Here is a 17536-nt window from a genome sequence, read left to right on the forward strand (position 1 = left end):
ATCCCTGCATTGTATGATTACTGTGAACCTGCATACAAATTGAAGAATGCAAGAGGGAAAGGGGAAAAAAAAAGCTCTTTTTTTTTTAAAGTGGAATCCCATCGAAACTGATTGTTTTCAACAGGATCTAGGTCAGAAATTGTATTCTTTTGATTTTGAGTCTAAGTCTGTTGAATCAGCAGGCCATACATATTACTGATTTACAGTGGGATTATATGTTAAGGGGTTGGGCAGGGAATTGAAGTTAGTCACAATTAAATCAGCCATGGAACAAATTTGAGCCCAAATAGCCTACTCATGCTCATATTTATTATTTTCTTATGATGTGAATTTTGTGAGACTTTAGACTATACCAACAATGTAACAAAGTGATTGCATCAGTAAGAGCATGCCACTTTATATTTCCACTTAAGCTGCCTTTCCAGCAGAATGGAGTGATAATTCCTGCCTTGTGAATTATGTTCACGTAAGAAGCCTTCAAAGAAGAGTTCAGCATTTTTTTCTGTTTAATATGAAGACCCTTGTAGTAGTGTTACACCAACCTTATTTCTCAGCTTTCCCATAATCTTTATTGTACTTTCTGCAAAGCTCATCTTGAATGACACTGGGCTGAAGCTGAGATTCGTAAACTAGGAGAAAGCCTATGTAGAAGGCAGTAGTGAACTTATGAACATTTCTTGTAATCCATCTCCAACTGACCTTTTAACAATTCGTTGTGTTAGCATGTAACATAATACCATAGCATTAAGTGTGTATGATTTGAATTAATTGCTGAACCAGCAATGTTCCTGCAAAAACTCTTAATTGTCTGGTCCCTACTTACTATCCAATGGGTCAAAGGCAAAATACTGCAGATGAAGATATTAAATAAAAGCAGTGCTGGAGGATCTGATCCGGCAGCCTTTGTGGGGAGAGCAGTAATAAACTTGGCTAGACCTGCTGAGTTTCTTGGCCACATTTTTAAATTCAGACTTGCATTGCAAACTGCCCACAAAAAATGTTGGATGAATACAGTCAGTTCTTCTATAATGCAATGGCTGCATTCTTGTGCAACCCAATGTTACAGATAAATTGCTCTTTAGAAGCAGCATTTAAAGTATTGGTGCTGTATTTGCATTCCAGCCAACACACATTTTAAAAGTTTGCACTTTAGAAACAGTGTCCCTAATTTGTCAATTGTGTTATAGCGAATTTGCGTTGACAAAATGCGTTATAACAGAACAACCTTGTGGACATTTTCTAATTGACCTGTTCAGAAATGTTGTTATACATTTCTGGATTTGGAGGATCTTAAACCTAGGCCATTTTGGTCAAGAGTTAGGAATGCTGTTACACCATAGCAGGTGAATATTAGGTGGTTTTGTTCTGCTACAGTTTTTTAGGTGGTGACAGCCAATGCTGAAACTTGCATGTGATGAGCTATTACTTTGATCAGGTTCCACAATATTGATGTCTAGGATCATAAACCAGTTGGAGTCTATAAAGATTTTTTTATACTCTGCAAATTATCAACTGATTGGTTTGGCTGCACAAGACAACCCCACACACAAAATTAATGATTCAGAACTTCTACAAGTTATCCTAAATTCCTATTGTGATGTTGGAAATCTGCATAAACTTTGGGAAAATGCCTAAATGTTTCCATGCATGGTGTTTTATGATTTCACAAAAGTTACTGGGAGATGTAGACAATTGTAAAAAATCAGTGCTAATAATTTACAGCTGTGTTTAAATTATACAGTTGCTAATTTAGTTTGCACTTTTTGTATTGTGCTTAACCTAGTGATTTTAAAAGAAAAATCGAAGGACTACTGTGAAATAAATTTAGAATTTATAAAAGTTATTCTTGGGTTAGCAGCCCCTGGAGCAAACTGCAGTATTAAAGCACTTCCAGCTGAGTGCAGCAGAGGAGCATTTTCAGTCAAGATTGGGGAATCTTAAAATGATTCGTACTTAAGGTTTCAATTGCAAATGAAGTGCCCTAACACTTTGAACTTGCATAGGGATATCATTTTCAAATTGCCAGAGTAGGCATTACACTGATTTCTGGTGGATTATGTATTCCAGAGTTCAGTGAAACACACAGGTTTGGTAAAATTGGCTGATTCATGCATGTTCTATTACTGTCCCTATTAGGTTGTGCCTTAATTTTTGTGCTATTTCAAAAGGAGTTTTGTGAGCATTTTATTCAAATAATATGTATCACCACACATTGCTGCTATTGAATAATTGGCCAGGATTTTTTGGATCACCAATGTTTCATAACAGGTAATGTAAGTATTTTTGTTTTCAAAAAAGACTTTAGGACAGTAAATCTCATGGGGTCTGCAGTGTTTCTCCCCCTTAGAGTTACTTAGTCAATCCAATTTACTTACATGCAAAACTTTTAAAGTTACTTTTTTCAGACAACTGTCTAGTTCTTGAAAAATAACTTGTGGATGCTGCTTCACTAGAAATTTGGTGAATGTGGCAATCTCTGCAAATTATTTTCCTGCGTTTTCTATATTTTTTGTAATTTCTTATCTCAACCATTGTTTGTGATTATCCTTTAATCTTGGTCTTTCCAGTAGAACTGAAAGTTGTTTTTCATCTGCCACCATGTACAATTTAAATGAGTTAGTCTTTTTCTCAAATGTTGAGATATGGAGATCTTGGTAAAACGAGCAGCATTCCTGCCTCTTGAGGCAGAGTTATGGATTTGTATCCTACTGAAAGACTTGATGACTAAGGAAGAATTATTCGTAATGTGCAAGCAGGTTGCTCCTCAACCTGTAAATTCTTCCAAGGTACGATAAGAGCTGGAGGGCTTGCTGAGCTTAGAAAATGACGCCTTTACCATTCCAAGTAAAAGCTTCAAAGTGTATGTTGCAATACCAACTGGACTGCCTTGGTGCTGACTGTCTGATTGATATCACTAGTACACCTTTAATTTCCCATTCAGATTAGGGTGGATTCAGGGTCCACCTCACAAGTCTACCCAAACACTAATTCCCCCACCATAGAGTCATAGAGATGTATAGCACTGAAACAGACCCTTCAGTCCAACTCGTCCAGGCCAACCAGATATCCCCACTGTAATCCCATATGCCTCAACCCTTCCTATGTATATACCCATCCAGCTGCCTTTAAAATTTTGTAATTGTACCAGCCTCCACCACTTCCTCTAGCAGCTCATTCCATACACTCACCAAGCTCTGCGTGAAAAAGTTGCCCCTTTTTAAATTTCTCACCCTAAACTTATGCCCTCCAATTCTGGAATCCCCCCCCCCCCCCCCACCCACCCACACACACTTATCCTTGCCCCACATGATTTTATAAATCTCTAAGGTCACCCCTCAGCCTCCGACACTCCAGAGAAAACAGCCCCAGCCTCCCTATAGCTCAAATCCTCCAACCCTGGCAACATCATTGTAAACTTTTTCTGAACTCTTTAAAGTTTCACAACGTTCTTCTGATAGGGGGAGAAGAATTGTGCACAATATTCCAAAAGTGGCCTAACCGATGTCCTCTAAAGCCACAACATGACTTCCTAACTCCAATACTCAATACTCTGACCAACAAAGCAAAGTATACCAAACACAGTCTTCACTGTCCTATCTACCTGTCACCTCACTTTCATGGAACTATGAACCTGCACTCCAAGGTCTCTTTGTTCAGCAACATTCCTCAGGACCATACCATTAAATATGTAAGTCCAGCTCTGATTTGCCTTTCCAAAATGTAGCATCTTACATTTTATCTGAATTAAACTCCATCTGCCACTCCTCAGCCCAATGGCCCATCTGATCAAGATTCCATTGTACTCTAAGGTAACCTTTGCTGTCCACTGCACCTCCAACTTCGGTGTCATATACAAACTTACTAACCATACCTGCTATGTTCACATACAAATCATTGATATATTGGCAGTGGACCCAGCATCAATGCTTATGACACACTACTGGTCACAGACCTCCAGTCTGAAAAGCAACCCTCCACCATCACCCTCTGTCTTCTACCTTCAAGCGAGTTCTGTATCCAAATGGCTAGTTCTCCCTATATTCTATGAAATCTAACCATGCCAACCCCTCTACCATGAGGAACCTTGTCGAAAACCTTATTAATGTTCATGTAGATCATGTCCATCAGTCTGCCCTTATCAATACTGTTACTTCTTCAAGAAACTCAATCAAGTTCATGAGATACGATTTCCTGTGCACAAAGCTATGTTGACTATCCCTAATCAGTCCTTGCATTTTGCAAGTACATATAGATGCTGTCCCTCAGGATTCCCTCCAACAATATGCCCACCACCGATGTCTGGCTTACCAAATTTTAGTTCCCTGGCTTTTCCTTACCACCTTTCTTAAATCGTGGTACCATGTTAGCCAACTTCCAGTCTTCTGACACCTCACCTGTGACTATTGATGATACAAATATCTCAGCAAGGGGCCTAGCAATCACTTCCCTTGCTTCCCACAGAGTTCTAGGGTGCACCTGACCAGGTCCTGGGGATTTATCGTTTTTTTTTTTAAATGTGTTTTAAGACATCCAGCACCTCGTCTATAATAACATTTTTCAAGCTGTCACCATCTATTTTTCCCACGTTCTTTATCTTCCATATCCTTCTCCACAATAAACACAGATGCAAAATATTAGCTTAATATTTACCCCATCTCCTGCAGTTCCCCCTCCAAGATCAGCAAGGCAGCTAGTTCTCTCCCTAGTTGCCCTTTTGTCCTTAATTTATTTATAAACTCCTTTTGGATTTTCTTTAACCCTATTTGTCGTCCTGATTTCCCTCTTAAGTATACTCCTACAGTCTTTATACTCTTCTAAGGATTCACTCAATCTCTACCTGACATATGATTCCTTTTTTTTTCTTAACCAAAACCTCAATTTCTCTAGCTGAAAATGTGTTGCTGGAAAAGCGCAGCAGGTCAGGCAGCATCCAAGGAGCAGGAGAATCGACGTTTCGGGCATGAGCCCTTCTTCATTCCTGATTTTCAGCTCTGATCTCCAGCATCTGCAGTCCTCACTTTCTCCTCGATTTCTCTAGTCATTCAGCATTCCCTACACTTACCAGCCTTGCTCTTCACCCTAACAGGAAATTACTGTCTCTGGAACCTCGTTATCTCATTTTTGAAGGCTTTCCATTTTACAGACATCCTTTTACCTGCGAACACCTGCCCCCAATCAACTTTTGAAAGTTCTTGCCTAATACTATCAAAATTTGGCTTTCCTCCAATTTAGAACTTCAACTTTTAGATCTGCTCTATCCTTTTCCATTAGTATTTTCAAACTAATAGAATTATGGTCACTGGCCCCAAAGTACTCCCCCACTGATCTCAGTCACCTGCCCTGCTTTATTTCCCAAGAGTAGGTCAAGTTAGCAGCAGTCTGGAGTGTAACCACATAAAGCCTATTGCAATGAATAGTTAAAAGGCTTGTGGTTCTGAGACAAATAGCCAACTGAGTCCTATGTTTAATGTGTTCGAATGTTTTTGGCTGAAAGAGGTGTAACGATTGACAGTACTGTAAGCTTGTATTCTTTTGCACTGGATGATCATTATAAAATTATTTCCTTCACAAAAGAAATTCCAATAGATCATCTGTACCTCGCACTGCAGCAGTCTACCATGATCACAGTTATAGAATGTGGAGCTGAAAAAAGAGAGAACACCATCCAACTGCAAAGGTTGGCTTGACAATTCCAGAAATGCTTCTAGTACTTTATAGACCAAACTCCAGAAACAGTTCTGGAATGGAGTGGTACAGTGGTTCATTGGTTAGCACTGCTGCCTCACAGCAACAACGACCTGGGTTCAATTCCACCCTTGGTCAACTGGCTTTGTGGAGTTTGCATGTTAGAGCATAGAACATTACAGTGGAATACAGGCCCTTTGGCCACCATGTTGTGCCGAGTTGTGAAACCAATCTGAAGCCCATTTAACCTTCATCTATATGTCTATCCAATGATCATTTAAGTGTCCTTAAAGTTGGTGAGTCTATTACTGTTGCAGGCAGTCTGTTCCACACCCTCACTACCCTCTGACTAAATCTACACCTGCTCTATATCCATCACCCCTCCATTTAAGGCTATGTCCCTTCATGCTAGCCATCACCATCTGGAGAAAGAGGCTGCCCATCCTATCTAACCCTCTGATTATCTTATAATCTCTATTAAGTCACCTCTCAACCTTCTTCTCTCCAACAAAAACAGCCTCAAGTCCCTCAGCCTTTCCTCATAAGACCTTCCTTCCATTCCAACTAACATCCTAATAAATCTTCTCTGAACCTTTCCAATGCTTCCACATCCAAAACTCAATCCCTTCACTAATAAAAGCTAACACACTATCAATCTGGGTGGCAACTTGCAGGGATCTATGTACATGGACATCAAGATCTCTCTGGTCACCTACACTACCAAGAATCTTACTATTCGCCCAGTAGTCTGCATTCCTGTTACTCCTTCCAAAGTGAATCACCTCACACTTTTCTGCTTTTAAACTCCATTTGTCATCTTTCAGCCCAGCTCTGCAGCTTTTCTATGTCCCTCTGCAACTTGCAAAATCCTTTGGCACGATCTACAACTCTAGCGACCTTAGTGTCATCCGTAAATTTACTAACCCACCCTTCTACATCCTCATTCAAGACATTTATAAAAATGACAAACCGCATTGGATCCAAAACAGATCCTTGCGGTACACGATTAGTAACTGAACTCTAGGATGAACATTTCCCATCAATCACCACCCTTTGTTATCTTTCAGCTAGCCAATTTCTGAACCAAACTGCCAAATCACCTTCAATCCCGTACCTCTGTACTTTGTGCAATAGCCTACCGTGGGGAACTTTATAAAACTCCTACTAAAATGCACATACACCACATTAAATGCTTTATCCTCATCCACCTGTTTGTTCACCTTCTCAAAAAAACTCAAGGTTTGTGAGGCATGGCCTATCCTTCACAAAACCATGTTGACTATCCCTAATCAACTTACTCTTTTCTAAATGATTATAAATCTTAGCTCTCATAACCTTTTCCAACACTTTACCCATAACCAAAGTAAGACTCACTGGTCTATAATGACCAAGGTTGTCTCTACTCCCATTCTTGAACAAGGAAGCAACATCTGCTATCCTCCAGTCTTCTGGCACTATTCCTGTAGACAATGACAATGTAAAGATCAAAGACAAAGGCTCAGCAATCTCCTCCCTGGCTTCACAGAGAATCCTAGGATAAATCCCATCTGGCCTAATGGACTTTATCTATTTTCAAACTTTCTGGGATTGTTAACACCTCCACCTTGTGAGAAATCCCATCTAGTCTAGTAGCCTGTATCTCAGTATTCTCCTTGACAACATTGTCTTTCTCTAGTGTGAATACTAACAAAAATATTCATTTTAGCACTTCCCCTATCTCCTCTGTCTCCATGCATAACTTCCCACTACTATCCTTGATTGGCACTAATCTTGCTCTAGTCATTCTTTTATTCCTGACCTAGCTATAGAAAGCCTTAGTTTTCCTTGATCCAATCCGTCAGCGATTTCTCATGTCCCCTCCTGACTCTTCTTAGCTCTCTCTTTAGGTCTTTCCTGGCTAACTTGTAAATCTCAAGCACCCTAACAGCCTTCACGTCTCATCCTAACATAAGCCACTTTCTCCCTCTTGACATTCAACTTCTTTAGTAAACCACGGCTCCCACGCTTATCCACTTCCTCCCTGCCTGACAGGTACATAACTTATCAAGCACCTGCAGTAGCTGTTTCTCTAATAAGCTCCACATTTCAGTTGTGCCTATCCCCTGCAGTTTCCTTCTCCATCTTATGTATCCGCCTCAGGCAACTGTCTGTGTGGAGTTTGCACATTCTCCCCATGTCTGCATGGGTTTCCACCGGGTGCTCCAGTTTCCTCCCACAATCCAAAGATGTGCAGTTCAGGTGAATTGACCACGCTAAATTGCCCGTAATGTTAGGGGAATGGGTCTGGGTAGATTGCTCTTCGGAGGGTTGGTGTGGACTTGTTAGGCCGAAGGGCCTGTTTCCACACTGTAGGGAATCTAATCTAATCTAAATCTTGCTTAAATGCATCATAATTGCCTTTCATCAGCTATAACTCTTGCCCTGTGATAGATACCTATCCCTTTCCATTGCCAAAGTAAACATACCCAAATTGTGGTCACTATCACCAAAGTGCACACCTACCTTCAAATCTAACACCTGGCTGGGTCCATTACCCAGTACCAACTCCAATGTGGCCCTCATCCCTTGTTGGCCTGTCTACATACTGTGTCAGGGAACCTTCCTACACACATTGGAGAAAAACTGTTTGACCTAAAGTACTTCAACTGTGATATTCCCAGTCAATATTTGGAAAGTTAAACTCTCCATAACAATTACCATGTCACTCTTGCTCCTATTGAGAATCATCTTTGCTATCCTTCCCTCTACATCTCTAGAACAATTCAGAGGCCTATACAAAACTCCCAGCAGTTTGTAACCTCAACCCATACTGCATCAGTAGATGAGTCCTCGAACATCATTTCTGCAACTGTAATACTGTCCTTGACTAATAATGCCACACCATCAACCCCCACCTGTCTTTTACCACCTTCTCTGTTCTTACTGAAACATTTAAATCCTGAAACCTGCAACAACCATTCCTGTCCCTGCTCTATCCATGTCTCTGAAATGACAACATCATCAAAATCCCAGGTACCAAACCATGCTGCAAATTCACCCACCTTATGCCAAATGCTCCTGACGTTGAAGTAGACACACTTCTAACCAACTTCTTGCTTGCTGATGCCCTCTTGTGACTTTGAAACCTTATTTCTGACCTCGCTACACTCAACCTCCTGTATACTCATAGTATAATTAAGGTTCCCATGCCCCTGCTGAACTAGTTTAAACCCATCTGAAGAGCATTAGCAGATTTCACCCCCACCAAGCATATTGGTACTCTCCTGGTTCAGGTGAAGACCATCCTGTTTGTCGAGATCCCACCAACCCAGAAAGAGCTTCAATTATCCAGGAATCCAAAACCCTCCCTCCTGCGCCATCCCTGTAGCCATGTGTTAAACTCCTCTCTCTCACTATTCCTCACCTCGCTAGCATGTGGCATGGGCAACAAACCAGAGATAACAGCTCTGTTTGTTCTAGCTCTAAGCTTCTCCCTAGCTCCCCGAATTTCAACTTTACATTCCCATCTCTCTTCCTACCTATGTTGTTGCCTATGTGAACCATGACTTGGGACTGCTCATCAAGGTTTCCTCCAGGTGCTCCAGTTTCTTCCCACAATCCAATGATGTGCAGTGCAGGTGGATCGGTCATGCTAAGTTGTTTCCAATGATGTACATGTTAGATAATTTGCCATGGTTAAAGCGATAGGTTAGGGGTACTGGGTCTGGATGGGATGCTGTTTGGAGGGTAGTTGTGGACCTGATGGGCTGAATGGCCTGTTTCTGCATTCTCGGGATGCTGTGATTATTCTAAACTGTACAGGAGTAAAGAACAATTTTAAGCATAAGAGACCATTCCATCTATGATGTTGTAGGAATCATGCTCAAGTTATACACAGCCCTAGGCAGACCGTACTGGGAGCACAAGGTGGTGATTGTAACAACCTAATGTTAGGAAGAATAGAAAGCCAATGACAAAGAAAATTACAGCATAGGAACATGCCCTTCAGCCCTCCAAGCCTGCACCGATCCAGATCCTCTATCTAAACCTGTCACCTATTTTCCAAGGATCTGTATCCCACTGCTCCCTGCCCATTGATGTATCTGTCTAGATACATCTTAGAGGTGGGCATGATGGTGTCTTTTACCACCTCCACTGGCAATGCATTCCAGGCATCCACCACTCTCTGCATAAAGACCTTTCCACGCATATCTCCCTTTTAAACATTTCCCCTCTCACTTTGAACTCATAACCCTGAGTAATTGAATTCCCAATCTGGGGAAAAAGCTTCTTGCTACCCCCCCTTGTCTATAACTCTCATGATTTAGTAGACCTCAATCAGGTCACCCCTCAAACTTTGTCTTTCTAATGAAAATAATCTTAATCTACTCAACTTCTCTTCATAGCTAGCACCCTCCATAACAGGCAACATCCTGATGAACCACCTCTGCACCCTCTCCAAAGCATCCACATCCTTTTGGTAATGTGATGAGCAGAATTGTACACAGTATTCCAAATGTGTCTGAACCAAAGCCTTATACAACTGAAACATGACCTGCCAACTCTTGTACTCAATACCCTGTCCGATGAAGGAAAGCATGCTGTATGCCTCTTGACCACTCTACTGACCTGCATTGCCACCTTCAGGGTACAATGGACCTGAACACCCAGATCCCTCTGTACATCAATTTTACCTGGGGCTTTTCCATTTACCGTATAGTTCAGTCTTGAATTGGATCTTCCAAAATGCATCACCTTGCATTTGTCTGGATTGAATTCCATCTGCCATTTCTCCACCCAACTCTCCAATCTATCGATACTGTATTCTGTTGCATTCTCTGACCCCTTCACATCTGCTAGTCCACCAATCTTGGTGCCATCTGTAAACTTGCTCATCAGACCACCTATACCTTCCTCTTGATCATTTATGAATATCATAAACAATAGTGGTCCCAGTAAGAATCCCTGTGGAACATCACTGGTCACAGTTCTCTATTTTGAGAAACTCCCTTCCACTATTACAGTCTCCTGCTGTCCACCCAGTTCTCTATCCATCTAGCTTGTAGACCCTGGACCCCATGCAACTTCACTTTCTCCATCAGCCTACCATGGGAAACCTTGTCAAATGTCTTACTGAAGTCCATGTATATGACATCTACAACCCTTCCCTCATCAATCAACTTGCTCACTCCTTCAAAGAATTCTATTAAGTTGGTAAGACATAACCTTCCCTGCACAAAATCATGTTGCCTATCACTGATAAGCCCATTTCCTTCCAAATGTAAATAGATCCGAGCCCTCAGTATCTTCTCCAGCAGCTCACAGGTCTGTAATTACCTGGAGTATCCCTGCTCCCCTTCTTAAACAAGGGGACAACATTAGCAATTCTCCAGTCCTCCGGGACCTCACCCGTGTTCAAAGATACTGAAAGGATACCTGTTAAGGTCCCAACTGTTTCCTCTCTTGCTTCCCTCAGTAACATGGGATAGATCTCATCTGGACCTGGAAACTTGTCCACCTTAATGCCTTTTGGAGTACCAAATACTTCCTCCCTCCTTATGCTGACTTGACTGAGAGTAAACAAATAGCTATCCCTAACCTCAACATCCGTCATTTCCCCCTCCTTGCTGAATACTGATGCCAAGTACTCATTAAGAGTCTCACCATTTTCTCTGACTCCAAGCATACCTTTCCTCTTTTGTCCTTGAGTGGGCCAACCCTTTCTCTAGTTACCCTCTTACTCCTTATATATGAATAAACGGCTTTGGGATTTTCATTAACCCTGTTTGCAAAAGATATTTCATGACTCCTTTTAGACCTCTTAATTCCTTGTTTCAGATTGGTCCTACTTTCCTGATATTCTTCCAAAGCTTTGTCTGTTTACAGTCACCTAGACCTTATGTATGCTTCCTTTTTCCTCTTAGCTAATTTCACAATTTCACCTGTTATCCATGGTTCCCTAATCTTGCCATTTCTATCCCTCATTTTTCACATGGACATGTCTGTCCTGCACTCTAATCAACCTCTCTTTAAAAGCCTCCCATTTATCAAATGTGGATTTACCTTCAAACAATCCCATCCCAATCCACATTCCCCAGCTCCTGCTGAATTTTGGGATCATTGGCCTTCCTCCAAGTTAGCACTCTTTCTTTAGGACCGCTCTCATCTTTGGCCATGGGTATCCTAAAACTTATGGAATTGTGACCACTATTCCCAAAGTAATCCCACACTGAAACTTCAACCATTTGGTTAGGCTCATTCCCCAACACCAGCTCCAGTATGGCCCCTTCCTGAGTTGGACTATCTACATACTGCTCTATAAAAACCCTCCTGGGTGCTCCTTACAACTTCTGTTCTATCTCAACCTCAATCACTGAGTGAATCCCAGTCAATGTTGAGAAAATTAAAATCTCCTATTACTCCCACCCTGTTGCTCCTACATCTTTCTATGATCTCTATACATGTTTGTACCCCTAATGATAAGGGAGATTGGAGGATTTCACTGTTGAGACATTTGGGCTAGGATGCATTGTCAAAAGATTAAAGCTAGTGTTTTAGTAGCCAAATTATGAAATGTTCTTCACACAAAGTGAAACTATGTTTGGACCTCTCTTGACAAATAGCAGTTGATGGAAGAACAGTTGTTACTTTTAAAATTGACACTATTTCATTTTTTTTTAGCCAAATTGAAATGCTGGAAGGATCGACACATGGAGTTGGGCTACAATTATCAGCTGTTATCTCACTCAATAGAACAGACTTCAGGATTTACTCCTTTCCAATGTTCTAATGTTCAGTTAAAACAGTAAAGGGCTTCATTTTAGTAATTTTCAATGCTGTTAGAATGAATATCTGACTCAGTAAAGTCCTAAGTCTTTTATGTCAAAAAGGTTGTACTGCTTAATTGTAGAACCTGACTAGTTTTTTTTTAAAAAAACAAAACTCACTGGTGTCTGCTTTATTGAGAATGTTTGGTCTTTCAACACTAAACATCTTGTATGCATTATCTGCTGAAAGTACAAGTCCAAGGTCAGCGTTATCAGCCCTCAGGCCATGACATATTATTCCCATGTATCAGTTCACTTTGTTATTATGTGGCTGCTACTGTTGGAAAAAATAAACAAGGGAGGTATGATTAACAAGCATTCTTTTCTTTTTTGCAACCTTACATTAACTTGCTAAAAGTGCATTCATTGTTTATTTTTCTTTATTTTCTCAATTCATATTAGAATAATAGTGTATCACTTCTATTAAACTTCCTGATAGTTATAAAATGTTAACATCAAAAATGTCTGTTAAACTTAGAATGCCATATGAATCTAAGTTGCAATCTTCAATTTCTCTGGTTAAAAAAACATCTTTGTTAAAATAGCTCAGATAGTAATTTAGCAACATATTACGTCTTAGATTAAAATCATGTAAGCAAGAAAGGAGGGCACACAATAGCACATTTTCAAAATGCTTTGTTAGCTGAATAATATTATGATTCTGTACCTTTTACCTGAGGCTGTTCATTACTTAATTGATTCTCTAATTGTATAGCCAAGAAAATAAATATTTTTATTAAGAGCTTCCATACCATACAGAGACTTCAGACTAATCCACATTCAATTGTCTGCTCTTTAAAAAAAACTCTGCTCACACGTTAGCAATTGTGTCAAATTCCACAACAACAGCTGAGATGATCTATAACCTCCAGATATAACAAAACAACATTCAAAATAAAAAAAACATTTTTAAAAAAAAATATCAATTTTCTCTATCTGATAATACTACTGGATAGATAAATTAAAATTTCTGGATCATAACATGTTTTGTTGAAATCCATTTGTTAGTTTTGAGATTATTAGTCACAGGTAAACAGATTAACAATTGGTATGCTTTAGGGGTCTGAGTGATGTAGGGTATGGCAAGATTTGAGATTGAGTCGGAGACATGCTATGTTGTAAATATCTCTTACTATCATCTATGCTTTTGTCAAGTGGCAGGATGAGATTTCTGTGGAAAGTTGCTAATTAAGGGGACTAATTCCTTGTTAAATGCCCAAAACACCTCCATTAAGTATCAGTGTACTAGTTAGATGTTGAGCAAAAATTAGGCTATTAGGTAATCCAGCTTACTGCTTGCTCCAAAGGATCTGTATCTGTTAGACACTAGACACCACCTATTAAGGCCACACTCTGTGGGCACTGACCATATGCTCCTCATATCCACAGATATTGGATTCCGATATTTGCCAGATTCTAAGAACGTGTGACCTAACACTGATCCACTTGCAGGACATTTCAATGCTGCAGCTCGGGCTGCACCAGTTACTATCATTGCTCCAGCAAGGACACTGTGCTCAATGGTGTGCACCCAGTCAGAGCCAAACTGCATCTCTGGGCTTTTCACTTGCTATAATAGTGCTTAGGCACTATGACCCAACTGGATGTTCACAGCCTCTCTGCCCTGCCTTGCCCTGCCTTTTGTGCTTTGTTCCTTCGGCCATAGATGACAGATTTTGCTTCTGTCTGCCTTACCATTTAATGCGGACAACAAGGAAATGGTTGTCAACATGCCTCAGTCAAGGCAAGGGAAATTGCCTTCACTGAGAACGTTTTGGCAGAATAATTCAACAACAGCCATAAATGCCACTTTAGAGCCTGCCAAAGCAGCGAAGCTCTCCACAGAAGGGGTGAGGATTCAAAATGGGGGGCAACCTACCACCTACCTTAACTTTTTGTGTCATACTATGGGCTGTTTTCCTCCTGGAATAGAGAGGAGGAAGTAAGATAGATGAAAGTTGGTGTTATGTTTGGTGCTGATGGGAAGGTGTCCTGAGTGAGTAGGCAGCAGAGAGGATATGCAGAGTTGGGGGCATGTGACAGGAAGTGAGAGAATTTTGCAAGGAATAGTGAGAGTGATAGAGCATAAGCTTTGGGGGACAATAAAGGAGAGAGAGTGAGTGAGTGGTACTTATAATGATTAGTGTAGAAGCTCATTGACCCTTTTCTTACTATGCTGTACATTCCTCTAGACAGCTGAGACTGCCACTAGGGTTACAGCAATGTTGGACCAGACTGATAACGTCTAGTGTTGTGATCTATTCTGATCCTGGGAAAAGAGGACGTCCTAAATCTACACTATGCCATCCAGCAGGTCCTCCAGTCTCTTTCTCCACAGTGGTTGTCAGTTTTCCATGCCCTGGGTAATTGTCAGGAAACGTGTAGGATAGCTCTGACGGATAGTGTTTATCTGAGTGCACAACAGGCTTTTCAAGATGGTGCAGGCTCAAGGTATGCCAGTGAATTTTGTGATATCCTGAGTGGTGAGTGGCTGGAGGAACAGTTCATGGTAGGATTAAATCAGAATCGGATGTGAGTTGTCAATGGGGTATGGTAATTAACGATGCTCATTTGGTCAGTTATGGTGAGAAAACTTGTTAAGCCTTGGAGTGAAAAACCCTCAAATCCTAAAGGTTCAAGAAGAAAAAAAGTTCAGTCCATTACATCCATTCATCTTCAGTGTCAGAGAACACTTAAAAAATAGGTTTTCATCTGATTATGTGCAGTGAAATCTACAGCTAAATTAGTGATTTGGCAACATGCTGGTGTAATGGTAATGTCATTGGGCTAGTAATCTAGCTCCCTAGGTTAATGTGCTGGGGATATGAGTTCAAATCCCACACAGATTCTAAATATGAATTCAATAAAAACCTGTATTTTAAGAGGTGGCACGGTGGCTCAGTGGTTAGCAAAGCTACCTCACAGCACCAGGAACCCAAGTTTGATTCCAGCCTCGGTTGACTGTCTGTGTGGAGTTTGCACATTCTCCCTGTGTCTGTGCAGGTTTCCTCCAGGTGCTCCAGTTTCCTCCTACAATCCAAAGATTTGCAGGTTAGGTGAATTAGCCATGCTAAATTGCCTGTAGTATTCAGGGATGTGTAGATTAGGTGCATTAGTTCGGGGTAATTATAGTATATAGTATAATTATTCGGGGTAATTATAGTATAGTAGGGAAATGGGTCTGGGTGGGTTGCTCTTCAGAGGGACAGTGTGGACTTGTTGGGCTGAAGCATCTGTTTCCACACTGGAGGGATTCTATGATTTGTGCCATCAATTCATTACATCAGATCTTTCTACTGTTGCAATTTCAATAATGACTAAAAGCACTAATCTTTGTGAGTGCAGGGATGTGGAAATCTGAAAACTCATTTATTTACGAAAAGATTTGAACCAAAAAGAAATACGAAAATCAAAGAACATGAAAGCTAACAATCTAAAATTGTACTTTTTTACACAAATGGCAATAAACAGTCACTTTTACTCTAAACCAAGCTGCTTAATCAAGTTTCCTGTCTATGCATGCAGCATACAACAATCCCTGCTCTCCACTTGCCCCCAAAAAACTTACTCCAATACTATCAGAATCTGTAAGATTAACCGTGTGGTCTCAGTACAAATTTAAAGGTTCGTGTAAAAGCTGAGAATTCTTGGGCTTTCCTCCTAGGCTGATAAAGTTGTCTCTTCAAATCTTCATGGACCATCCCATGGTTGTAATCTCTCATTTCAGTCCAGGTGTCCTTTGGGCTGTACCATGGTTAGTACTGCTGCTTCACAGCGCCAGGGACCTATGTTTAATCCCATCCTCTGCCAACTGTCTGCAGAGTTTTCATGTTCTCCCAGACTCCTGCTATAGTCCAGAGATGGAGAAAGTGAGGACTGCAAATTCTGGAGAGTCAGAGTCAAAAAGTGTGGCACTAGAAAAAGCACAGCAGGTCAGGCAGCAGCCAAGGAGCAGGAGAGTCAACATTTTGGGTATAAGCCTTCATCAACAGTCCAAAGATGTACAGGCTAGGTGGATTATCCATGGGAAATGTGGTATGATAGGGTGGGGTGAGGTCTAGATGGGATGTTCTTCAGAGGGTCAGTGTACATTCGATGAACTGAATGACCTTTAGGGATTCTATGATTCAGCAGCACATATGCTAATATTGGAGTGATATGGAGAAAATTACCAGCTTCAGGAATCTTTTGGTTCTACTGCTTTTTAACTCTACAATACTGCATCTAAGAACACTCTCTCTCTCTCTCTCTCTCTCTCTCTCAGCTTGGCTATCCCAGAGGTTTAGCTTATGCTGGAAGAGTCCTTCACTTTTCAAAAGATTTAAATTCCTAATCAGTGCATATAATTTTAACCAAAATCTCCCCAAGAACGATACTCCTTTCCAGCTAGATTGTTAGCAAGTTAAACTGAACTGCATGGAAATAAAACTACATCCATTAATCCTTCGAAGGAGACATGGGCTTTGTTGTGCTTACCTAATTGAAGCATCTGATTAGTGAGTGTTTCTGTTCTTAAACTAAAGACCTTTTTTTATATTAGAGTTTAGGTCTCTAGTCTTTTTTTTTTCTTTCAAATAGTTGGTGAGGTATAAGGTTAATATTACTTCATTAAAATGTTCATTGTTAGTGGGCTTCTTTGAATTGGTTGAAGTGAACTGAAAAACATGCTTAGCAGAAAAGATGGTTATGACTGACAGCAAAGATATACTCCAGTGAAGAAGAAGGACACTAGAGAGGGATAAATTAATCATAATAATATAAAACAACAACAAAGAAACTCAGCAGGTCTGGCAGCATCTGTGGAGAGCAAGCAGAATTAATGTTTTGAGTCCAGTGCACCCTTCTTCTGAATTCAAGGTGTTGAGGAAAAGGTGGTACTAATGCTGATGACAGGGGGTGGTGGAAAGGAGTGAGTGGATAGGACAAGGTAGAGTCCAAGGAAAGCAAACAAAGGGATGGCTAGAAGTAAACCAAAGAAGGAGAAAAGCTGATAGCTGGGACAATGAGTAGGGGAAAGTTAGAACATCAAACAAGTTAGAAAATAA

The 17536-nt window shown here is 40.6% G+C and overlaps 1 protein-coding gene across 5 annotated transcripts in view; it reads left to right on the forward strand.

Annotated features, from left to right (window-relative positions):
- ccm2 (CCM2 scaffold protein) overlaps window positions 1-13245 on the forward strand; it is a 127541-nt gene extending 114296 nt beyond the window's left edge. For 4 of the 5 annotated variants that reach the window (XM_043682484.2, XM_043682476.2, XM_043682486.2 and 1 more), the window contains 2 exons: window positions 5575-5677; window positions 12346-13245. In XM_043682484.2, coding sequence (XP_043538419.2) covers window positions 5575-5677; window positions 12346-12454 — 212 coding nt within the window. In that variant the 3' untranslated portion in view covers window positions 12455-13245. The remainder of the gene's footprint in view (window positions 1-5574; window positions 5678-12345) is intronic. The other variant, XM_043682487.2, reaches the window with a different exon arrangement.
- The last annotated feature ends 4291 nt before the right edge of the window (window positions 13246-17536 follow it).

The sequence above is a fragment of the Chiloscyllium plagiosum genome, unplaced genomic scaffold (genome assembly GCF_037043375.1).
Source record: "Chiloscyllium plagiosum isolate Xiang-an unplaced genomic scaffold, Cpla_swu_hap1 HiC_scaffold_3, whole genome shotgun sequence".
Classification (NCBI taxonomy): domain Eukaryota; kingdom Metazoa; phylum Chordata; class Chondrichthyes; order Orectolobiformes; family Hemiscylliidae; genus Chiloscyllium; species Chiloscyllium plagiosum.